At 37.3% G+C, this 25678-nt stretch overlaps 1 protein-coding gene across 1 annotated transcript in view; it reads left to right on the top strand.

The window, feature by feature from the left end:
- The first annotated feature begins 2545 nt into the window (after positions 1 to 2545).
- The window catches only part of LOC135078688 (runt-related transcription factor 3), a 41971-nt gene continuing 18838 nt past the window's right edge, over positions 2546 to 25678 (top strand). The window contains exons 1-2 of the mRNA XM_063973231.1: positions 2546 to 2963; positions 22773 to 22886. Of these exons, the coding sequence (XP_063829301.1) occupies positions 2546 to 2963; positions 22773 to 22886 (532 nt within the window). The remainder of the gene's footprint in view (positions 2964 to 22772; positions 22887 to 25678) is intronic.

The following is a 25678-nucleotide window of genomic DNA, read 5'->3' as shown; positions in this document are numbered from 1 at the left end:
GCTAACCTTGTTTTAGTGAGTCCATTCTTGAAATGCAACGTCTTTAAAATACCACCTTTACGTGCGATTACATTTTGAGCCAATGGTATACTGATCGGCTAAGTTACGTATTAACTGTAGTTTAAATGTTTTAAAAAAAGTTTTCCACCTTTTTAAGAACGAGAAACGAGTGTAAAATTGTACGAGAGTCGAGTTAGCCTCATACTTGGCCAGTTTATTTTTAAACCTTTGTATAAAACATCCATGTTCAGTATTTAGTGCTAGATTATATCTATATTTTCTATACAAAGAAGAGTATTTGCTACGAATGCTACGAAGAAACTACTACGAAATATCGTAGCATCGTAACGCAAATACCTTTTTTTGACTATCTTATTCATGTAATGACTGTCTGTAAAATATAATACTATGGTTTACCTTTCACTTATAATAATAATTAAAGTTTAATCATCTGTCTGACAAATAATTGATTCATTTTCATCTAGCCTATTACTTTTCAAAATAATCTTCAAACTTGCTACCTTGTTATCTAACAGAAAGTCCCTCATTTTCTATAGCATCCCCAAACATCAGATGGCCGGTTCCCCACCGGTTTTCATAGCAACGACACGGAACGCACGTAATAAATTTCAAACTACAATGCATTGACAGTTTCCCCCGTCTCTATTACAGCTTCACGCTTGTCTATAGTCGGTAGCCCTTTGCGACAACCGAAAAAGACCCTTGCCACTCCAGGATAAGGATTATTGAGTTATACGTTGCGACAAGTGTGAGAAATGTCGAGTTGGTAGGCCTGGAGACAGACATTTTGTTAGGTCAAGTGTTTTGTAAGTGTTCGGGTTCCTATTTCTTCTATTCATAAAGTTGACTTAACAAGTCAAATTAAAAGTAAGTATTGACATTATTGACAGCTTAGAGCTGCTTTTTTCTCGTACCTAATATCATGGCGCATTTTTTTTATTTGTTTCGTAACTACTACGCGAGAATTGCAGACATCTTTTGCCTATTTAGTCTGATGGATTAGCTCATTATTGTTCAGAATCTTTGAAGGATTCTGCGATTGCCTAACTAAGAAGTAATGTTTTCACAAATCATTTTTGGAATTATCTTTGATAAATAATTATAGAATTATTAAAAAGACTTATCAATTTTCAGAACAATCACATGAACTATATTAATAAATGTAATTCTGTGAAATCCACATTTACAAAGTTAATTTATTATTACAATGTCCATTCCTTTAATATTTTCAATACTGATATTTAACGTTTTCTTTTGGCTTCTGTTGTGTTGTGTTTTCGAAGTTTAACACACTGTCTCTTGGTCTATTGCGAGCCTAACCATTAGAACGCTAGCTGAATTGCAGCTGTCATTTTCGCATACACTCGTCGGACCTTCTCTCGTCTCATCCAGTCTTTTTATTTTGTTTGTTGATAAATAGTAAGAAAATGTGTTATTTCTTTTATAGAGATTTTAGTTGAATTTGTTAACGTGTATCGTTTTGACGTTTGAAGTTTATTCGTCAGTCGGATTATGTGATTATTAATCTCATGTTTTATAGACTCATACGTTTTCTAAGAAACCACTAAAAACTCGTTTAAAAAAAAAAAACTAGCACACGAAACTTTTCCGCACTATGATGATTGTCACTGAAGAATACTTTTAGTGTTGAAAGAAGTGTAACTTCCATTTCCACATGCAAGGTGAGGACGGCGGCAACGTCACCGACCACCGTGCTGTACGTTCGCGTTGGGCGCGCTGGCGGCTAAATGCCGCAAGAGAGCGCCGTCCCGCTCGCTCCGCCGCGCCGGGCGCACCTCTCGCTCGCGCCGGCGCGAACACGTGTTTATTTGTATGTTTTATCCTTCGGCGGCTTTAAACCCAACCCACCCCGACCGCAAAGTGCGCTCCGCCGCCCGCCGCGCCCGCGCCGTCGCCGCCTCTCTCGCCGCCGCTGCCGCTGAGCCGCACCGACTCGCCCGCGAAACTTTGTTCGAAGTCGACGGGCGCGGACGTACGCCGCGTATTAATAGCCACCGTGAACGGACACCGCAACCCACGCACCCCACGCGAGTCGCATCTAACCCGTGCTCGCGAGCGCACGCATCCACTCCCCACGGCCCGTCGCGTAATCACGACAACAATCGAAATACCAAAAGCGAATCCGTGCCCGGCATTCGAAAAAGTCAAAAACGAACACGAAAGTGAGAGCTGCGTGCGTACGTAAATACGGTGCGAAAAAGTGCCGCCGACAGTGAAACTAGTGAAAAGTTTTTCGCCGCGCGGGGGAACCACCCCTCGGCGCCGAAAAAAATCGGCCCCTCGCGTCCCTCCCCGCGTCGAACTTTTCATTCACCGGGGAAAAAAGTGTGGCAAGGCCGCCGTGACGTCACCGCGTGAAGCGGCCACGCGTCCGTAGCAACGGTCGGGAGAGGCCGGTGGTGGTGCGATGGCGGTGCTGAGCGAGGACGTCTCGGCGCGGTGGATGTCCTCGGTGCGGCGCGAGGTGTGACACGTGGCGCCGGCCGCGGAGGCAGCGGACTACATGTGTAGCACGCAGCGCGCGCGCGTGGCCAGGATGCACCTGACGGGCGCGTCCAGCGGCGCCGTGTCCCCGGACACCAGCTCCACGCTGCTCCACGAGACCTACACCAAGATGACGTCGGACATCCTGGCGGAGCGGACGCTGGGAGACTTTCTATCGGAGCACCCGGGGGAGCTGGTGCGGACGGGGAGCCCGCACTTTGTGTGCACGGTGTTGCCTCCGCACTGGCGGTCGAATAAAACGCTCCCCGTGGCTTTCAAAGTGGTGGCGTTGGGGGACGTCGGGGACGGCACTCTTGTCACCGTCCGAGCGGGGAACGACGAGAACTGCTGCGCTGAGCTGAGGAACAGCTCGGCGGTGATGAAGAACCAGGTGGCGAAGTTCAACGACTTGCGGTTCGTCGGCCGGAGCGGGCGCGGTGAGTGCTGAAGGTGCAGTTGTGTGATACCCAATGAATTTGAGCTTTTTACTCTTGCATATATCTTAGGGCATAGAAAAAACAAAACAATAACTTGACAGTCAATATTTATAACAAACGATTAGCTTTAATGCTACGTAAATAAAAATGCAGTGATAATATTTACGTCGGCAAAAGTATCAACTTCGCAAAGTTGCAGCCAAAACAGAAGTCGGTGACATTGAAAAGTATCCGAAACTTTTTCCGCGTGAATGTCAAATAAGAAGGGCGGGAGATGCGCGGGCAAGGAGTCGCCCTTCCGCCCTTTCTTCATAAAGTTAACTTTTACTTTACCCACGTGGCGTTATGCTTTTTGATCAGTTAAATATGCTGACATTACGATTGTTGGATATCAAATTAATATCGAGTTGTGTTATTAAATGTAAAATAAAACTTAGAGCACAGCTTAACTACAAAAATCAAGTCGACATGAAGTCACAACTGATATTTATAATTTATAAACATGTTAGCATTGCAATCTGAATAGAAATAGTGACAAATTTATACCTCTTAACACAATATTTAATTAATTAAAAGTACCGACAATTTCGCAGAATTGCAGCTAAAAAGTCGCGCCAGTGTGATTAAAAATTATCTCTTTAAACTTTTCTCAGTAAAATGATAGGATTATGTATGTCAAATATGAAATGTGAGAAAGAAGCGCAGCAAGTCTAAGAATGAGCCTTCCGTTCTTTTTTTGATAAAGTTTACTCTACTCAAATGTTACACTTACATAAATCGACTTGAAAAAACTTAAACATACTCGTATCTTCAAGTTTTTTAATAATAAATCTTTAATAAGTTAAAAATAAACTTATCCGGTTAAAAATGCACTAAATAAGAGTAGAAGCAAGTTGTCTTTACATTTGTGTAGCATAAATAGATTGGTGAATTCAGTTACAGTTTTCATTTAATCCTCGGATAAAGTCTGTCTCGTAAGAACTCAACAAGTGCTTAAGAACAAATAAATTATAAGAAGGGCGGAAGACAGCCGGCCGGCCCTCCGAATGCCCTTCCCCTCCTTGAGAAAGTTTACTTTTTCCACGTGGACGACTGAAGGAAACGCGACGAAACTTTTAAGAATAAGATATTTACGGTGCCTAGAAGTATTTTGAGAATTTTACACTATTTTTTTTATTTTATTTGCACTTTTTGGTTTTATTTGAAAACTGTGTTATGAAATCTACAGACATTACTGTATTTTTCTGTGTGTTTATTTACTCTACATTTTTTTTTCTGAAGTGCTTCTCTCTGTGTTTGTGTGAGGCATACAAATAGGTATTATTTTAACCCATTAGAGGTCAAACACAAAGTACTAATATATTTTCAATTTTTTCTTTATTTTCATATTGAAATCAGAGCAAAAAAACACAAAATACAAGAAAATTCTGAAAAAAAGTTGTTTTCATGAAATTACAGGGGTGTACTCAATTGGGTACAATGACCTCCTAGGTATGCAAATTTTCAAAATACGCCTTTTCGACAAAAAGTGTTTTAAGGGACTTCTTACACTGCCAACGCACTGTTAAATGACAGAGAACATACCCCAGCTCTTTTTCAGTTTTGATGGGATATTTTCCAACTCCATTTTGAAGAAAAGCCATCAACTATTGGTACAGCCGGATGCATTTTCTTTGTTTATTTAGCATATCTCTTCATCTAGTGACCAGTAAAGTTCATAGTCTAGGTAGCTAGTGGTACTCAGATAGTACCAAAACCGCTAAATAGGGCTTTACAGGAATCCTAAGTATATTGTGTTGATTGGATACTGATATGATTATAGCCAATAGAAATATCGTAATGATAATGAGAAGCATCGTAGTTATCTATTGGGTATAATAATATTATTATAGTCAGTTTTTTTTTTCAAATAGCGCCAGCGCCGTGGCCTTCGTCACCGTGGGCCACGGCATATGCTGAGTGGGGTCCCGTTGCAGTGGGCATCTTGTTGGTGAATGGGTGGCACTGCTCAGTTTACTCTTGTTTTTATTTTTTCTTCTTCCATTATTATGTGCCACTGTCATGTCTATGTAATTGCCTGTATTTGTGTGATGTCCATTGCAATAAATGTATCTTTCTTTCTATCTTTCTTTCTTTCTTTCAAATACTGTGCAAGTTTGAGGCCCTTCAGCTCTTCACAAAATATAGCAAAGTTATCACCACAGACTTCGGAAGTATCTACAGCGATTGAAGAATTATGACTTTTGATTGAGTGCAGATTTGTGGGAACCTATCGTCTTCTTTTTCACGCCAGCGGTTCATTATCACTGTCGTTCTATAAACTGTCTTTGCTGCCACTATCTCTTCTGTTCATAAATACCTTTTAGTACGTCTTACGGTATGAAAAACGTCGCCATATCCTCTTTTTCAGTCAACGCACTTGTATCAAGTGGTATAATTATAAGCCAAAATACATTCATCGTCATAACTATCCTGTAAAACGGCTCCAATAATGTCTTCAAGTCCCTTTTAGCTCTTTTGAGCTGTAAAATGTTACGAAAGAGCAAAAAATAAATACAGTTTTTTTACTTACGCATGTTGTCATTGTACCCAACCGAGTACAGTAACTTTTATATGACCCTAGTTTTATTTGAGATGTAAATATTATGTTATATTGTGCTTTATAACCTACACTGATATGTATTTTAAAGTAATTAAATAAAAAAAGAACTTATGAGCAGTAATTGTTATGAAAAAATAAAACAATAAACACCTACCCCCACTATGTTTCAGTGACACAACTTCAACTGATACTTTTTATCAAAAAAAGTCCCACTACCCGCGTAATTGTTGTCAATATACTTTAATAGTGTTATGATGAAGTAAAATAACAAGTCTACCCATGTTAATTTTGTGAGATTTGGAATTGACACGTAAAAATATAGCTGTACCCATTTGAGTACAGTGACCTCTAATGGGTTAAAACGTGGTATTTTTTAAATCATTTAAACTGACATATTGAAAGAATGTGTGATTCTCATGAGCTTCTCATCTTTCTCTTCGAATTTGATAGAAAGATGCAAATGTATTTTGTACATTTTATGAGATGTCATAATAAACTTTAATCCTAATAAGGGCCATGATGAAGTTTAGTATTTTTGTGATGATTTTAAAACCAATTTAGTCCATAACCTTACTATTAACTATTATTTTCATAGGGCAAAGCGGATTGCGAAATAGCAAATAGTCAAGAAAATTCACGAAGTCTTAATTTTCTTAATTAATACTTCGTGAATTTTCTAACTAAATGAGATGTGATGTGACGTCATAAAAAATGGAACTAAATATGTTAGGGCTCAAACCCACAATAAAATTATCTACTAACATTGACCAAAATATTGAACATTTCTTTAAAATGTTTTAAGGCTTTGAGGGAGCGTCGATTCTGTATATTTCAGTACTTGATTACATTCCATTGATTTTTATGGTTCCTCCGATTGTCCCAAGTGGAAAAGAATATTCTAGAACAATATTTTACCGTCTCAGAGTCATTTAATATGGCACGGAATTGTTTCACTTGTCATTTTCTTACTCAAATCAATTAATAATTTGTTTGAGAGGACATCCTTCAGCAAAAAAGCATTGTACTTACAGACTAAGGGCACAGACGATCTGATAATTCAAATAATTACAATAATTTTCCGGGAAAATAATGTACGATTTATCATACATCAAAAACAGCAAGTTTATTTTCTTGAAAACTGCACTGAAAATTATAAGTTGTTAGTAGAATATTCGACATTTCACAAATGAAATCCCAATTTTTTATTCATGACCGATGAGCTAGATTTCTTTCTGGTCGGATGTGCGCTATAAAATACAAATACAAACTGTAAAAATCACAAACAATCTATACTAATATTATCAAAATCAAAATCAAAATCAAAAATATTTATTCAGTTTAGACCACAAGTGGCACTTATGAACGTCAATAGAAAATAATAAAAAAAGAAAAGGTAGCCCTTATGGGGCACTTTACATGTCTCCTTATCTTATAAAGCTCAAGAGTTTGTTTGTTTGTTTACTTGAACGCGCTAATCTCAGGAACTATCGAACCGATTTGAATAATTCTTTCAGTGTTAGATAGTCCATTTATCGAGGAAGGCTATAGGCTATATACCATCACGCTACGAGTAATAGGTGCGGAGCAAAAATGAAAAATGTTGCGAAAACGGGAAGTCGCGGGCACAGCTAGTAATCTTAATAAAATTGTAGAGGTCGAATGTCTGTACATAGAAAAAAAATGCTTAAAGACAAGTCAGGGGGATGTAAAAAAAGGAAAAATATAAAAAAAATGTTTCTCTGTTTGTCTATTTGTCTGTTTATCTGTTTGCACGGGCTAATCTCCGAAATGGCTTGACCGATTTCAATTAAATTTTGCATGTCGATATCCTTATGGGGTCAACATCTTAGATACTTTTTATTTTAACCGACTTTAAAAAAGGGGGGTTATCATTTGTTTGTTTGGTTGAACGCGCTAATCTCAGGAACTACTGGACCGATTTGAAAAAAATGTTTTGTGTTGGATAGCCCGTTAATCCAGGAAGGCTTTAGGCTATAATATCATCACGCTAAGGCCAATAGGAGCGGAGCACCAATGAATAATGTTTCAAATCAGTGATTTTTTCCTTTTGAGAGTTGACGCTGCGTAAACGGTTAAAGTTTTGCAAAAATCATGTATGAGGATTGTTCCTCTTTAAAAGTTCTAAAAAAAGTCCGCGATAGAAAGTGGATCAGACACTTTTCACCGACAATCTAACCTAAAAAGCTAACGTTTTGAAATTATGAATTTAAATAAGAAAACTGCCTCATTTGCTTTAGTTCTTCCAAATCATATTAATTAAAAAAAAACGAAACCTAAAATTGGCGTCAAGTATTCAATTCAAAACACTTGCAAATCATAAAGGTTACAAGGGTAAATTAATTTTTATTCCCTTGAGTGTTTTAAGGTGTCAGTCAAACCAGTCAAACAATCAATATGCTTTAAAAGCTGTCAAAACATTATCACATTTCTGACAGTTCAATTGACTATTTAATTTTCAGGGCTAGATTGAACAGTCTAATAAAGAAGTTGTCATGAAATTATTGGTGAAGCCCAATTACTAGTGGTGTTGATTCCCCTGAGTGGTTTAGGTGTCAATCAATCGATGTGCCTTTTATTAGCTATCAAAATGTGACTCCCATTAGTCTTTGTAGGTATGTATACCTAGCTACGGAACTTCTTTTAATAATTGCTTATTCTCGTACTCGTACCTTTTATTGAGTTTTCTGTGAATAAGGCTTTCTTCAAACAATTATGCTATTTTTTCCATATAGAGACGATGACACATCAAGTAAATAATATCTCGCATTTATTTAGTTGTTTTATGAGTTAATCTATACATACATATATACCTAGTCTGGTCATAAGTTCTGTCACATGATCATAACTTTTGAATTTTGAATGAAGGTCTCAAAAATATTTATTGGATTAAAATTTAGGCTATTTAACGAAATTAAAAATGTGCACTGTTTTGAACTTTATTTGTTTTATGTAGTGGACGCATAAATAAGACCGAACAGCAGTTGTCACGCTGCATTGGTGCGGTTACGCGCCAAAGCAGATTTTCGATGTGCTGAAAAAATTTGATTAAATATCAATTTTACATTTATCGTTTTATCAAACGATATAATGAAGTTTTAAGTGTAGAAGACACAAAACAAAAGTAATTGTCCTTACACGGTTAGGACTCCAGCAGCGTTAAAAGCTGCGAAGGCGCGAACACAAAAAAATCCCATGCGTTAGCAGACTTTGCCTGCCCTGGAGGTAGGCTTAAGCACAACCAGGGTGAAATTGGTATTTATGATGACTCAAGGCATCAAACTTTTTGAATAAAAATAAAAAATCACTTGGATGCGCGTTTAAAAGACCTGAGATTGAAGAAATCCCACGTTTTGCTTAAGCGGTACGCAGGAAAAAAGTACCTTGAAAAAATTTTTCGAATGTTTTTTTTTACCATGGAGGAGAGTTACAAAAAAACAAAATGGTAAGTTGGATGCGTACATCAATGAAGAAGCACCGGCTTAATTTCGGCTGTCCAGTTAGGCCAGCTTTTATCGTCACTCAAGGTTTGGTAACATGTCTCAAATTTGGGCTTTTTTGAGGTATTTTTTGCATGAAAGGCATAAAAACGAATGCCATTTTGTATCAAAATTCAGTTTTCACAAAGCTTATGGAACCTTTTTCACATATCATGCTCAATAACAGACACTGGGAGTTCCAGCAGGATTTTAATCCACCTCATAGAGCGAAAAGCGCGCAAAACCCGTTCGTAGGGCGTAAAATTGACCTCAGCCGGCACGAAGTCTGGCCCTCATCCAGTCCAGACTCTAATCCGTTGGATTACAAAATATGGCAACATTTGGAGAGGAAGGCCTGCTCTATGCCTCATACTGATTTGGAGTACCTCAAGGCATCCTGTATTAAACCAGCCGCCGATATTGATACGAAACTCGCTCGTGTTTCTAGAGACCACTGACCGCGCAGTTTGAGCCCTTGTATTCATAATTGCGAGGAAAATTTGAAATATTTTTTATAAGCATAAAATCTTTGTTTTAGTACCTTTCTATTAGTATATAAATGATTACCGTTAAAACAAATATAGTATCAATTATTTCACTATAAACATGTGACAGAACTTATGACCCGACTAAGTATAAAAGAAAGTCGTGTTAGTTACACCACTTATAACTCAAGAACGGCTGAACCGATTTAGCTGAAAATTGTCAGGGAGGTAGTTTAGAGCCAGGAGAAGGACATAGGATACTTTCTATCCCGTTCGAAATTAAAAAAAAAGTCTGCTTATTTATTGCCATTAAGGCGGAACAAAGTTCGCCGGGTCAGCTAGTTTGCAATAAAAGTGTTTTGAATGTACCTACCCAATTTTTTCTTTTACAATAACCTTCAGAAGATACTGTATCTGTTTTATTGGTGGTAACACTTTAATTATAACTAGCTGACCCGGCGAACTTTGTTCCGCCTTAATGGCAATAAATAAGCAGACTTTTTTTTTACTTCGAACGGGATAAAAAGTATCCTATGTCCTTCTCCTGGCTCTAAACTACCTCCCTGACAATTTTCAGCTAAATCGGTTCAGCCGTTCTTGAGTTATAAGTGGAGTAACTAACACGACTTTCTTTTATATATATAGATTTGTTTTATTTTAAATTAAAAATATGTTACTGCATTGAAGCTGTATAATTGGTCACTTAAATAATTATCATTTTTAAATAGATTTTTAGCTTTTAATGTTAGAAAAAAATGTTTACTTTACTAGGCTGGGTTGCATAATTTTACTTTAACTTTCATAAACAAAAGTCTGTCAAACTCCATACAAAAACACACCGGTTATGGTTATAGTCACGGTTAAAATAAGGTGGTGCAACTCAGCCAAAGCATTTTTTTCAGTTACATCTCGACCTCACTTATAAGTAAAAAGTGTATGGAAAATGTGTAGTAATTTTCTTTTCGGCTGTTAGAAGCAAAAAACAAAAGAAAGTTCAATTTAATCGTTCTGCTTAATAAAAGCTGAAATGAAATATAAAAAGAAAAAGTTATTCAATAAGACGAAGAAAAGAGTCTTTACCCCGATCATTACAGAACCCATTGTCCCAGCGCAAGTAAGTGTTAACTTTTGAATTTCGAATCGAACCACCCATTACAATAATTGAAGCTGCAAAAAAATCGTCTGCGCTCACTGCAGCGGAAGTTCGCGCTTAATCCCGCTATATTTCAGCTGTGCAAATGAAAAGTTAGTCTCGAAGACTTGAAGAAGGCACGCCCACTACCGGCAGCCAATGGAAAAGTCGCAAAATAGACGTCTTTCGAGAAGGCGGGGCGTAGCTTGCGGTCGCGCGGCCATTTGAATAAAGATTCTTTTTTTAAATATATTTCCTCCTTTGAGTTTCTTTATTTGAATATGTTGTGGGCGCGCGGGAAGATGCGAGGCGGCTGTTGGTTTCAATTTGGAAGACGTTTTATAAGTTGCCAGTAATATGGCATTAAAAATTAGCGATGTTTTTTTATTGTAGCTAAAGAAGACCTTTAATATTTTATTCGACTGAAGTTAAAAGGATTTCTTTAATACTAACTTATGTTACAATTTACTTTCTTTTCAATATTAAGGCAAATTATATGTACCTATTCATAAAAAAGAATGTTTTTACATCACTTTTAAAAAATCTTCCCTAAAAGTAATTAAAAAGACAATGTTAATCATATTTTCAACTACCAACATTAAAAAACTAATCTTAACTATCACTGTCATGATTCTCACACATTGTTTTCCATATTCGTTTTCCCCAACACATTTCCCGCTCAATACCCCCAAAACGCCACAAAACGAACAACAAGACAATCGATCCTCAAGTAGGCGGTCGAAAAAGTAAAACAAAAGCGCTCGGTCAGAGCGTTCGACACGCAAACAGTGTCTCACGCACGTTGTCAGCCATAACAGGCCCTTGTCAGCCATAACGCGGCCGCAGCGACGGTTAACCGCCCGGGTGAACCGGTTCACCCGATTCACCCGGTTTGCCCGGTTAGCCGCGGAAAACTACCATTTCATTTACGGTAGCCCCTTGGTTTCGGGCTAACTAAGCCGAACCCGCAAGGTTGCGTAGTACGCGTTCTATTAGAGAACTGTTATGACGCGGTCGGCGGCAGAATTATTCGGTGCGACAGTTTGGGCTATTGCTTCTGTTCGCTAGGAAGCCTTTACGGTTATTTATAGCGTTTGTTGTTTAAAAGATTTTGAAATAGTTTTGTTTTCAAGCTACCTTTCATGGTGTCACTGCGACTTAGGTTTCTCACAGAAGGATGATTAAATGAATTTAAAAAAAATATGATTTTAATTTCGAAATAATTATACAATTTTAAAATACATCTAAATTAAAATTCGAAATTATATACTTAACAGTAGTTAAATATTTAAGAAAGTTTAAACTGTTACATAATTTTGGCCAGTCACCTAAAAACCTTCAAATGAATTTTTTCAACAGTTCATCCCTCTTTTTCTGCCTTTCTAGATTGGACTATAATTTGTAAATGACAGTAAAGGTAGTAATTTATGTAATTACATAAAACAATATTATTTTATTCACGATGTTCATCACAAATAGGACTATTGGAGCTTTAGGTTTGTAGTCTGTAGGTTTGTAGTTTTGTAGGATGTTGAAAATAGGGGCTTCTTCAATAACTAGCCATTCTTCGGTGAACATTGGGTTTTACTTCAATTTAAACAATAATAGGTACAGTCACGGAATGAAAAGGTTCGTCAGTTTTCAAATTGATTCCTTCAACGAATCGCGAGCACATATTACCTTTTGAAACTATGTTACAGAATAATCTCAAGTCATAGAAAATAATCTTTAACTGTTCGCCAGTAAAGTTCAAAATTATTCAGATCAAAGTTGTTTGACAATTTAACTTGTCAAGAAGATTATTATGATTGATAAACTAAAACCTTCTTGTTGGTTCAACCTGCCATTATCTATTAAATTAAAAAAACTACATTTTGTAACATTGCACTGATGGGATAGAAAAATAAACAAGCAAAACCTTATTCGTTAGCAAACGTCATACTTATTTAAATGTTAGCAGCACTGTTTCTTGCATGGTGATGTTGGCAGGTTTGACTCTTACAGTACCTAGTGCAAGCGAAAACCGACACTAAGGTGACGAACCTTTTCATTCCGCGACTGTACAAGAAAATAAAAAGCCTTTCTTCTTGGCGGTAAAAAATGCAAGCGACGCTTCGGTTGGCGGTCGTCGTATAGACAAAAAATCTTCGGCTCCATAGACAGCGTCTCTATGGAGCAGGCTTGGTTGTAATAGGGGGCGCTAGCGTCGCCGGTGGTGGCGCTGATGTAGCAGCGCGAACAGGACAGACAATAGACATATTAAAGTGACATTATGTATTCAATATCACTAGACCGACATGCTTCCTATCTTATTCAAGACTACTAATTATCAACTAATGCCTCAACCACGTGACTCCCTACAATCACATGTAGCAATGCAATCAAACGCTGACACCTAGAGCCAGCTCAGCCGCTCTTACATTAAGGCTACAGCATATTAATTCACTCAATTAGGCTACAGGCATTAGCACGTCGTTAAAGGCGACGACGCTTAGTAATCGCGATGGCTGACAAGGCGAGGAGTGTATTTGACAGCTGTCAAATTGGATTGCATCCAGCTATTAGGGAATGTCGGCTGTACGCGACAGATGAAGGATTTGCGTGGATATGCCAGGTTTTTGAGTCAATGACGCGGAAAATTAATTAAAAACATAATATTGTTTTTCTAACTACAAGTTACGTAAATAATAAACCGTGATAAATTTTTTCACTTGTAGGCCTAGGATGCGCGTGGGGACAAGCTTTTATCGCACTATTTTTTCAATTTTACGCGTTAAGCCCATACGTTTGTCGCCTAAAATCATCGATAAGATTTTATCACGGCGCGCATCCTAGCCCAGCAGAGCTTGTGAAGAGAAGCTACTGGCGTAGTCTAAGACTGGTTATGGTTAGTTACTTAAACGTTATGCTAATTTGGACATGGGTAGGCCTCAGCTATTTGCTCCTAATGCGTCTTCTTCTTAACAGCCAATCCAGCCTTCTTAAATCGTGTGTAAGAAAATCATTACTCGTTTCAGCCAAATGTCGTCCACTTCTGGACAAAGGTCTCCCCCAAGGATTTCCACAAAGACCGGTCCTGCGCTCACCGCATCCAGGTGTTATCCACGACTTTCACTAGATCGTCGGTTACGGTTCTACTAAATTGATCGAAAGGTTACCTACTACTTCTAATATTAATTTACGTCTGTTCAATAGTCCCACTGCCCAAATTGAGTCTCACGCGAGCCGCTGCACTGCCAAGTGTGAGACAGTACGCAGGAGCTGGTCGGTGTAATTGTATCTCTTCCTAATAAGATTTGACATTGAGACGTCGCTCTTTAGCCGTCTTCCATAACCAATAAACAAAGACGTTAGTTTCTAGTGTTACTGCTAGTTTTAAAAAGAAACTCAAGAAAAGGTTTCCCTCCTCAATAGTAAGGTGTTCATGGGTTATAAGATAATACTGAAAATGAAAATTAAATTATTTATTTGCAGAATGTGGTACATTAGATGTTACATAATGAACTACTTTATCACTGAAACGGACCTAAGATTATTAAGATAATTTAGAACTACATTCTCTTATTAATATTTGTATGTCATGTCCGTGAGTTTCAATCGTACCGCTGCCCAAATTGAGTCTCACGCGAGCCGCTGCACCGCCAAGTGTGAGACAGTACGCAGGAGCTGTTCGGTGTAATTGTATCACTTACGAAACGTTCTGCAGCTAACGAGATTCGACACGTCCCTATTTAGTTTTACTTTACTCGTGTTCTTTGACTGCCCGTTTAGGGAAAATTGTAAGTCGTTAGTTTTAAATGCTGTTGTAATTTTGTATACAAAGATAACATTGAGTTAGTTATTTCGAAGATTTTTTTATGATTTTTCTTTATTTTTTCATGTGCTAGATATTTTTGGTGCGTTTAACCCTTTTTGCTAATTTCAGTTATTTTTTCTGATTCCGGCTTCGTCTACTTAGTACCTCTTCATTTTGCCTCTTTCTCTTATCAAGATATTTATTATCTACCGCCTCAATCATGCTTATTCAATTTTGTATTACTTATACACAACATGTCATACAACAATCAAGTACGTTATCGCTGCACTGTCAGCTTACATAGCTACTACTTGCTGTCAACCTTCATGTAAATCATCTTTAAAACTTTTGCACCCTCTTAACACTGTCGTGGCATCACGGAAATTGTGTGCCAATAAGAATGGCGCTAGTATGTCGTGTTCCACACACATTAAGTAGGATATTTATTTAGCTCGTGACGTGCCGGGGCTGGCACGGCCACATCAGCTTCTTTTGATGGGCAATTTGGGGATGTAACGTTCAAGCAACTAGTAGAGGGTTAAGAAAAAAATAAGGAGATTGATAGAGTCTGATAGGTGGACGTGATTGCCTATTAATTACATTAATTTGTCTCCAGCTTTAAAATCGCGTCGATAAGATAACCTTTATTGGTTGATTTTCGTGATTAGTCAAGTTGAATTTTTGTGACTGAAATTCCTTAACGGGATTTGAACCCACAACCACAGCAACTGTAGCAGTCTGGTATTCAAACCACCAGGCCAGAAAAAAAGACAGTTTTTTTTTATCTGACTCTTGGAAAATCATCAATAACGTTTCAAACGTTTGACCAATATTAGAAAAAAGCAGCACGGCAGCGCAAGAAATTCAGACCCATAGTATGAAGTGGTTCAGTACAATATTTGGACGATTGAAATATTATTCTCCGAGAGTATCTTATATGTACTAGACAACAGAGTACCGTTTCCACTTCGTCTGCAATATCATATTTCGTTTTTCGTAAGGCTTTCGTGGCTAAGGATTAGAGTTGGTCCCGTGTGGATTTCTGTTAAGACTAAACTTGAGAGCTTTAAATATTTCTTACTATATCTGGTATGGATACGGTTTGTCCATAATTTTTGTAATAATTCCAGAATATTTTTAAAGGTCGACAAAAATTTGGTCAAAAAATTAAGTATTTACAAATTTTTCTATAAGTACGAGAAGTGTAAAGACCAGCTTTTGGAACCTGTTCAATGTGCAAATAAGCTGTAAATAAATATCCAGTAAAGGATGGTACGGCAGTGTTTGCTTCGCGCTCGACTTGGCGGGGGCACTGCCGTGCCCCCAGATAAATAAGTCACTGGATACATAACCTAATTAGTTACTTTACGAGTAGTACACAATCGTTCGATGAGCGACGCAATGGATGTGGCAATGATGCGCAATGCATTTTTGACGCCTCATCTTTACTTAAATGACATCTGTCATTCTTAAGTTGATTTGTTCGAGAAACATGGCCGCGAACAAAAAAAAAGTTTAGATAATTTAGTTGGGTACACAGTGTGCTAGAGTGTGCTTGTTTCCGCCTTTTTTCAGGTAGCCGTGCCACTAAAAATCATGACCGCAAATAAAAAAACGTTTAAACTATCAAGCACAGAGTATGCTAAACTGTTCTTGTTTTCACCTTATTCAGGTAACCGTACCACTATAAACTGTACCCCCAGTGAAAAGGGATCTAAGTCGAAAATGGTGATTTTTGGGAAATCGCATTTGAAGTTAAAAAAAATCCTGCTTCATCGCTATTAGAGATAACTGGGTGAAATATTTTTTAGGTGAAAGGTAATGTTAGATATAATTAGGCAGTGTGTCAGTTTGGGAAATTTAGCATGTGGTTTTTTCGTAATTAAATAAAAACCAAGTTATATCACCATGCACGACAACTTTACATTCGTGTAAAGTGATGTAATGGGACATAAATCATTTTACACCACACTGAATTGACCACCCGCTAACAAGTGTAAAGTGATACATTTTACGCAATTTCTGTTGATAATTTTTTGTTTCTTCAATTTTAGAAAAAGTTGTAAAACAAACATAAGTAATTACACTATGAGGAATCATTATTTCAGGTTATTTAGGGTAAATCGTCGAAAAATTTTTACTTATATCGATAAACACCAATTTTTTGGTGAGAAAAAAAATGTGTAAACTGATTTAACTAACATAATAGCGATCTAAGTATCCTAATAATTATGTGTAAAGTGATACAAGTGGCGACTGTAAAGGAATAAGGCTAGAATTTGAGACTGAATTCTAATTATTTACTCCTTAAATGTTTATTCTGATCTGAAACTACTATTTTATTAATTATTACACCATATAGCATGAATGATATCGGCCTAAATCACATACATTATCTCCTATTTTAAAGTAAGTATAGCTGAAGCAATTGTGTAGTAAAGACCTGAAACAACAATGGTTTCACATCAACTAATTAGACAGGAGACATAGAAAAGTTTGTTTTCTACAATTACCCTATTAGGAATCAAACCCTGGACCAGAGATGATGATGTCAAGCTATATTGATTGCCTTTTGGCTACAGAAGGATAATAAAAGTAAAGTCATAAAATGCATTTCTTTTCAACAAAGAGACTTTTAAAAAGCCCTTTAACACGTCCTAGTATTACTTGAACCCTACAATTATTTTGGGACATAAATGGGCCAGTGCTGAGAAGAAGCAGCGCAAGAAATTTAGCCACCCTTGTCAGCCTCTTCTTAAATCATAAATAACTTGAAAAAATCGAACTGCCTAAGGCGGGAATCTTCTTAAATCAATAGAGACATGAATTAACAAGACATGTTATACTTGCGAGCTAAGCAGATAAAGTTCAGCAACACATGCCATTTACATAATTATTTACTTTATACATAGTATCCATTCATAAGGGCTTTTGTAGTTAGTTTTTCAGGGCAATCGAATATTGCACTTAGCCTCTTGATTAGACCATTGTGCGCTATTTGTAGTTTATCTTCCTATTCCAACCGCTCCAGATCCCCCCCAGGTAGCAGCAGCCTATCTAGGTCGCTACAGGCCTTCTGCAGCGACCCTGGTGATTGGAGAATTTGAGCCTGTTGATCTGCTACCCTTGTGCACTCCTTGTGCACGTGCTGCGGTTTTTCTTCTGCCTCCATGCATCTTCTGCACAGTAGGCTGTCTGCAACAGCTATATTGTGTAGGTGTTTGTTTAAGATACCTGTTATTACACTTAGGACCTTGCGGATGTTGTCCCTGTTTAGTCTTATGAGGCTGCGGGAGAACTTTTTCGATATATCCACAACTGCATCTTTTGTTTGCCTGCGTCTTTCACAATCTTTCCATTCTGTGTGGTGTTATTTTTCTATTTTTATCTGTGCTTATGGTATCGGCATTATAATTGTTCCGGACCAAATACCGTCGTGTACGATCCCCTTCTGTCCAGTTCATCTGCTGCGTCGTTGCTCAAGGAGTTACTGTGCCCTTTGATCCACTTCAGGAGTGCAGGGTAACGCCATTTGCGTCTGCAATGATTTAGGAGCGCGTCATGGCATTCCAATATAAGTATTATATTGTAGTATATTAAGTTGCTTTGTATTGCTTGCACTATCTGAGATTATTTTTATATTCAGACCTCGGATGTCTATGGTTGCAACCGCCTGTGTTGCTCTGATTGCATTCTGCTTGGAAAATTCAAATTGTATTGTGTTTATCTAGTGATGTTGATATTCTTAGTATATTTAGGTAATTCGAGAAGACACCAGCTCCCGTACCTTTTTGGGTTTTGGAGCCGTCAGTTTATATCCTAACTTCATTGATTCCAGAGCAATCTTGCGTTTTCTGTAAGCTGGATATTATATCTCCAGTCGAAGATGTGAACACAGGGAATTCTGTCGATGGGTGCCTCGGTGAGAGGTATTTCTTTTATTAGGGTTTTGTGCAGGATCGTGGAATGTCCTGTCTCCTTGTTTTGCTTCTATATGCCGTTCTTACCTTTAAGTCTTAGAGCGGCTGCTTGCGCTTCCTCCTGAATGAAGAGCTCTAAAGATCTAAGATTCAGAAGGTACTCAAGTGATGTCGATGGAGTGGTTCTCATACAACTAGTGGCCGCTATGCTTACTAGGCGTTGCAGGCTTTGGAGTTTTGATCTTGCTGTGGATAGTTGTATTCTGTGCCACCACACAAGTGATCCATAATAATAATTATGTGTAAGAGGGCCATATAACCGACGCAACGTGTAGAGCCAAAGTGTTATCTTTGGGTTGAGACCTTATCTACTACCAATGAGTCTCTTGCACTGATGGAATGCTATACAGGCCATTTTTATTTTGTTCTCGACATGACTCGCCCAGTTCAATTTGTTGTCAAAGGTGATGAGTTTTGTTTATAAAGAGTTCTGGTAGTTGGAGCTCTTGTAAATTCGATAATGCACTTATTAGTTATTAAGTACTTTTATTTACAACGTTAGGCACTATGAATTCAATTATATGTTTTACTAGTACATGTTCACCATTATTTATTAAAACTATTAAGTAAATTTCTTTGATTTTATAAACTACGACATTATTTTTTCCTTTAATCTGACGTTTGGGCTAAGTTATATCATTTTACACCAAATAATTAACCAAATTATTAGTTGCGATTTTCAAGTCTTGATACTCTTGAGCTGAGGCGTAAAGTGTCGGTAGCAATTCACTACTACTTATTGCTGCGTAGCAAAATAGAAAATCCTGTCGTGCTTCGTAGTATTAGTTTATTTGTTCCAAATAATTACACACGTACGGGTCGTCGTCAGCACCGCCTGTTCTGTGCCCCCGATGGCCTGCGCACACTGCATGCTAACAACACACCGACTCCCAGGGCACTCTGTCTTTTAAACATGTTTACGCAAACCGTCCAAGACGTCGACATCTTTGCCAACTCCTTAGTGTTTTGTAAAAAAATTAAGATTGTATTTGTCTACTAACCATAAATAGATATAAGTACTTACTAACATTAAATGTAATTTCAAATTGGCAATGTGAGCGCTTTGGATATAAATCTGTAAGCTCACTTGCATTTCAATTAAATAAATAAATAAATAAATAAATAAATAAATAAATAAATAAATAAATAAATAAATAAATAAATAAATAAATAAATAAATAAATAAATAAATAAATAAATAAATAAATAAATAAATAAATGTTTTTGATCTAAGTAACTTATAACATTTTACACATGTACAAAACTTTTGTGGTTAATGGTATAAGTCTAATTGAATCATTATACACAAAATAAATAATCTTTTGTCTTTTACTTTTTGTGCTATAAATTAAGTTACATTCTTTTTCACCAACCAACAATACATAGTTTTTTTTGTGTATATTAATATGAGTCATCTTATATTGTTAATCACAAATTCAATCTGAACAACTTCAATTGTGTAAAAAGTAGTAACACGAGTCATACCTCTTGACACAATAAAAAAGTGAAAGAAGCCTCCGGTACACTTTGTTAAAAGTAGACATGTATCAATATACACGAAGCAAAACTCAAAATTGGTTCACAAAGCCTTACTTGTATCATTTGCCACAAAATTATTTTCGTTTCTATACGTCGTAGAAACATACCGATTAGATACAAAAATAGCTAATTTTTCAGAGATTCACATTATGTTATAAAGTCAATTTTGATCTAAGTCGAGTTAGATCCCTTTTCACTGGGGGTACAGAAATATCACCTTACCATTAAGCAGGGTTATTTATTTAACCCGCCGTGGCGCAGCGTGGCTGGCACGGCATCACTCAACGTCTTGGGAACTTACGAAAAACACGCTTGTGATGCCCAAATTGGGGATGTAACTTTCGTAACCGTTGGAGGGTTAATCGTGGAATTTTGATTGATATCACAAATCTGACGGGTTAAGTTGGGAAGTGTTGGATAAGTAGACGCAGTAGCAAAGTAAAATCTGCTTTCACTTAAATGAATACTATATTCCTTCAATTTATTTATTCATTTTAGACAACAGAATATCTATAAACAATATTAAGATAGTAATATTCAATTCATTAGTAATTACATCATGATCATAGTTATTAATCTATTTAATCTATACATATAAAAGAAAGTCGTGTTAGTTACACCACTTATAACTCAAGAACGGCTGAACCGATTTAGCTGAAAATTGTCAGGGAGGTAGTTTAGAGCCAGGAGAAGGACATAGGATACTTTTTATCCCGTTCGAAATTAAAAAAAAAAGTCTGCTTATTTATTGCCATTAAGGCGGAACAAAGTTCGCCGGGTCAGCTAGTTACAAATAAAGTACATACAATTTCATTATACCATAAATCAAAATCTTCGAGTGAGTTTGCCTAAAATCACAGTCGAACACAAAAATTCATTATTACGTTAAGTAATTAGTCAAAGTGCCTTGGTCTCTTTGTACACCGCAATAGTTAGCCTACAAGTAAAATTGGTGTTTAGAGCTCCAAATAGCATATTAGAACACAAAGCCGAGGCCTTCTAAATCACAAAGCACAGAGTTCGTCAAAACAAGACAATCGCAGTGAACAAGGATTGAAGAAGGATAACATGACAATGACGTCACCAACGTAATCGCGACAGCCACTTAATCCACGGCCTCGAACATCATTATTTGGCCAACGCAAACTCCCGTAACAAGTGTGAACACAGAGTACGTACGTTAATAAACTCCGTACGCCGCCGCAACAAGCCCGCCGCGTGTCCGCCTCCATTTTTAACGAGACTCACCGCCGAGCCCAAAGTAGCCTCACGAAATCACGTATGAATGAGGCCTTTTTTCAGTTTTTTCGCGTGTACCCGCCGCTCCGGGCCATTAAAGCTTACATGTCACTCACTCCACCGGGGGGGAATCACAAAATTGGTATTGGCTCCATCCCGCCGCGCGGGCCGCAAGCGCTCTACAATATCGCTTTGACGTACGGTCATTTAATATTAACTGTGGTTTTTCCGCAGATGGAAATGTTTTTTTTATTGCTGTTACGCTGTGATGAAGTGGCCGGCCCGTTGTTTGTGACGCGCTCTGATGTGTTGCGGATGAGTTGCTCTTTTATCCTCTCCATGTTTGAATACCGTTTTTTTCTATTCGAGTGTTATGGCGTTTGATGTCGGAGTGCCCACTCGTCTCGCCAGTAATTTCGATATGTTTACAGTTTTTGACAAAGGAATCCAATTTGAAAAACGAAATAGTCGGCTAACATGTAACGTGCGGTAGATGGGTATTTTCGATAGGAAAATTTTATTACTATCGTTGTGGATTGGATTACGTCTACCGCGTAACAGTCGGGCACACAAATTGAAAACGTACCGGGCAATAAATTTTTAACTTTTCGAACAAGTGATCAAAATCGAACTATAAAAAGTGCTGGCTGAAAAGAGTGGCGACCACAGATTGAATTTATGGCGTGCGCTCACTTTGAGTGCAAAGTTTTCGTAAATATTTTCAATCCGATTGTATTAAGGGTGGGTTTTTACCGATATTTGCGGCGCTGGTATTATCTCCGGACAATTAATCGCTTGGCCAGTAGTTTGCTTACTTGGAAGAGCAGTTTCAGAATATATTTTCGATTGATTGCACTGAGTTTTCATTATTATGATTAGAAAGGGATTGGGTAACGTACTTCAAGGGTACAACAGTAAAGTTTGCCAACTACAGGGTGGCGCAATAGAACGTGCATTTTTAAAATAATTATTAAAAAATAAATACAAAAGGTATAGTTAAAATAAAACTAAGCAATTATTAAGTGATAACTGAAGTTTATTTTTTAAAAATAACATCATCTAAATGATGACCCTTTCTACGTTGGCACTCCTCTAACCGCAAACGGAAATTACCGAAAACTTTCTTAAGATAAGGACCAATTATTTTAGTTATTGAAAACTATCTAGATGTAAGTTATTATAAATTACATATAAAATTTTCAAACGCGCAGTAAAAGCCACAAATAGCTGTATATTTGCTATTTTCATCAGAGGTGGAATTGTGTAAAGCAATCGTAATCATTTGACAGTTCATAACGTACGATTATTCTGTCAAACGCTTTGTTTAACTGACTTTATCGTACGATATGAACTGTCAAATGATTACGATTGCTTTACACAATTCAAAATCAAAATCAAAATCAAAATCAAAAATATTTATTCAGTTTAGACCACAAGTGGCACTTATGAACGTCAATTCCACCTCTGATGTTTTAAATAGTGTTGTTATTGATCACATACTCCTTAAACATGTTCTAAACCCCGTCTCTGTTGTTCCAGGCAAGTCGTTCACGCTGACCATCACGATATCGACGACGCCGCCGCAGGTCACCACCTACAACAAGGCGATCAAGGTCACCGTGGATGGGCCCAGGGAACCACGGTCCAAAACCAGTTAGTATCCATCTGTTATAAAGCGTTAGATACACTCGCGAGCATAAGTATGGAATCACCCTATTTGTTATGAACGATCGTAAGAACTAAATTACTAATAGAATAGAAGATAAATAAAAATGGTACCATTTTAAAGGTAATATTATAAACTTTAAATTACCTACCATAGATACATTCATAGGCATTCAGTTCTTATGATGGCTCGGAACAAAACACAAGGGGATGATTCCATACTTTTGCTCGTTAGTATAGATGGTGTAAGAGCAGTCACCCGGCAAGGCACCACATTAGGCATTTTTACACTTCACCATCTAAATAAATAAATATCCTTGGACGTTTTACACTGCGCCGCTAGCCTCAAACTAAGCAAAGCTTGTACTATGGGTACTGACAACGAATATAAGCATACGTATATACTTTTTTTTTGTAAATACCTACATATTATGCATAGAAACACCCAGACCCGTCACAGAAATTAAAATTCATCATCAATTTCTGCCCGGCCGGGAATCGAACCCGAGACTTCTCAGCATAGTACCTACTCTGTTCTGAACCACTACACCAAAAGGCCGACGAAGTCAAGTTCTAAACTAAGCAAAGTTTGGCTGAAATAAGTCAGGCTGAAAGTCTAATCTGTAGGTCATAATTATTATGAATCACAATTTTAATCTTTCTAAGCACTTTTTTAACTACTTATTTAAATAAACCGCCCGACTAGTGAAAACTCTGTGAGGGTTCCGTATAAGTTTGAATAAATGATACGAATTACAATACAAAGTGAGTAAAAAATATGACTTATCTATCATGTTGACGGTATTTTCCACTAGTACTTAGAAACTTATGAGCTTTCTGACTATTATAGACAACTAGCTTTCCGCTCGCGGCTTCACCCGCGTGGAATTTTGTCTGTCACAGAAAAACTTTATCGCGCGCGTCCCTGTTTCAAAAACCGGGATAAAAACTATCCTAAGTCCATTCCCGGGACCTAAACTGTCTCTATGCCAAATTTCATGAAAATCGGTTCAGTGGTTTAGACGTGAAAGCAAGATAGGCAGACAGACAGACAGTTACTTTTGCATATATAATATTAGTATAGAAGTATTAGATTTCTAAGTTTTGAGCCAATATTTATTAAAAATAAGACCGCACATTATTCTCTAACCGCTTCAGCCATAATTCTGCTCTGTCCAATATCAAAACACATTGTATCACAGCATTATAACGGCACTGACCGAAAATAAACATCAAAGGTTCAAATTACTGAACACTCCAAAGCACAAACGAGGTCGACCGCAAAACATTCGAAACACCGGTTTTAATGAAGATAATTTATTAATAATTTGCACCAGATTTTACCTTTTCGAATTCACTGAGCGTGAAACTAGAGATTTCCTTTATTAGAATGTTGCGTTATAAAGGGATGTAGAGTTTGATTTTATTCATGAAATACTCAGCATTCTTGATGTTACTATTTGCATGTCTTGGAAACTTATTTAGAAAATCCCTCGTACTTTTTAAAATCAATAATAGCTGCAGGAAAAAAATTTTAGAATTCTTGTTTTTTCAACCTGTGGGTTAATCTTATTATACCTGTTTAGATTAGATTTAAACAATTTTATTTTTAGTGAAATTCTTTCTCTCCTACATTTAGTAAAATCAAAAACAAACAGCCACCGAACGAAGCATTTAAATTACAAAGAGGCAGTGATGGTAACAAATGACGGTCGGAGCCGGAATCACATCTAATGCACGATCAATCCTTCACGCGGAGAAATTAAAATAATTGCAACCGTACTGACGGCTATCAGGCCCACACGCACGGAAAGGGTTGGGTACAGTTGGATTCTAAAGAACCTACTAGGGTGGTTATAGTAAAACATTATTATTTAAATAGTGTTTGTAAAAATCAAGGAAGAATATTACGCGAAGAAATTAAAATAATTGCAACCGTACTGACGGCTATCAGGCCCGCACGCACGGAAAGGGTTGGGTACAGTGGATGCAAAACTACCTACCGAGGGTCATAGTTTATAGTAATCTTTATGCTATTTGTATAGTATTACACACACAAAAAAATAATACGTATTTACGTATAGACGAAAGTAAAATAATTGCGACCGTACTGACGACTATCAGCCCACACGCACAGAAAGGGTTGGGTACAGGTGGATGCAAAACTACCTACCGAGAGTCAAACTTTAAAGCAACTAATATTTTTTTGATGGATAAAAAGACAGATATTTGACCGCAATCGCACCTGGTGTTAAGTGAGATGCAGACTAGGATGGTACATATCTATCCTGTAAGTGACTATTCACTCTCTTCTTAAAAAAAAGTATTTTTGTAGCTTTTTGATTTGCGATGTGAACCATCTGAATTGCAATGAAAAAATAACAGATCCTTCACGCGAAGAAATTAAACTTATTGCAACCGTACTGACGGATATTTATCGCCCACGCACAGCAAGGGTTGGGTACAGTTGAATGCAAAACTGCCTACTGAGGGTCAAACTTTAATGCAATTTGTATTTGTAAACAAAAAAAGAATGTGTATTTTTGTAGCTTTCTGATTTGAGATGTAAACGATCGATCTGAATTGCAACGAATAAATGACAGATCTTTCACGTGGAGATATTAAATTTATTGCTACCGTACTGACGGATATCGCCCACGCACAGAAAGGGTTGGGTACAGTTAGATGCAAAACTACTCCTATGTCCCTAGTGTAGAGTACCTAATATGTATTCATAAAAGTTTTTGTGTTCACATGCAAATCACAACAATATTTGACAT

Source organism: Ostrinia nubilalis, chromosome 15, assembly GCF_963855985.1.
Source record: "Ostrinia nubilalis chromosome 15, ilOstNubi1.1, whole genome shotgun sequence".
Classification (NCBI taxonomy): Eukaryota; Metazoa; Arthropoda; class Insecta; order Lepidoptera; family Crambidae; genus Ostrinia; species Ostrinia nubilalis.
Note: the sequence above shows the minus strand (reverse complement) of the source record. Positions and strands in the feature narration are given on the sequence as shown.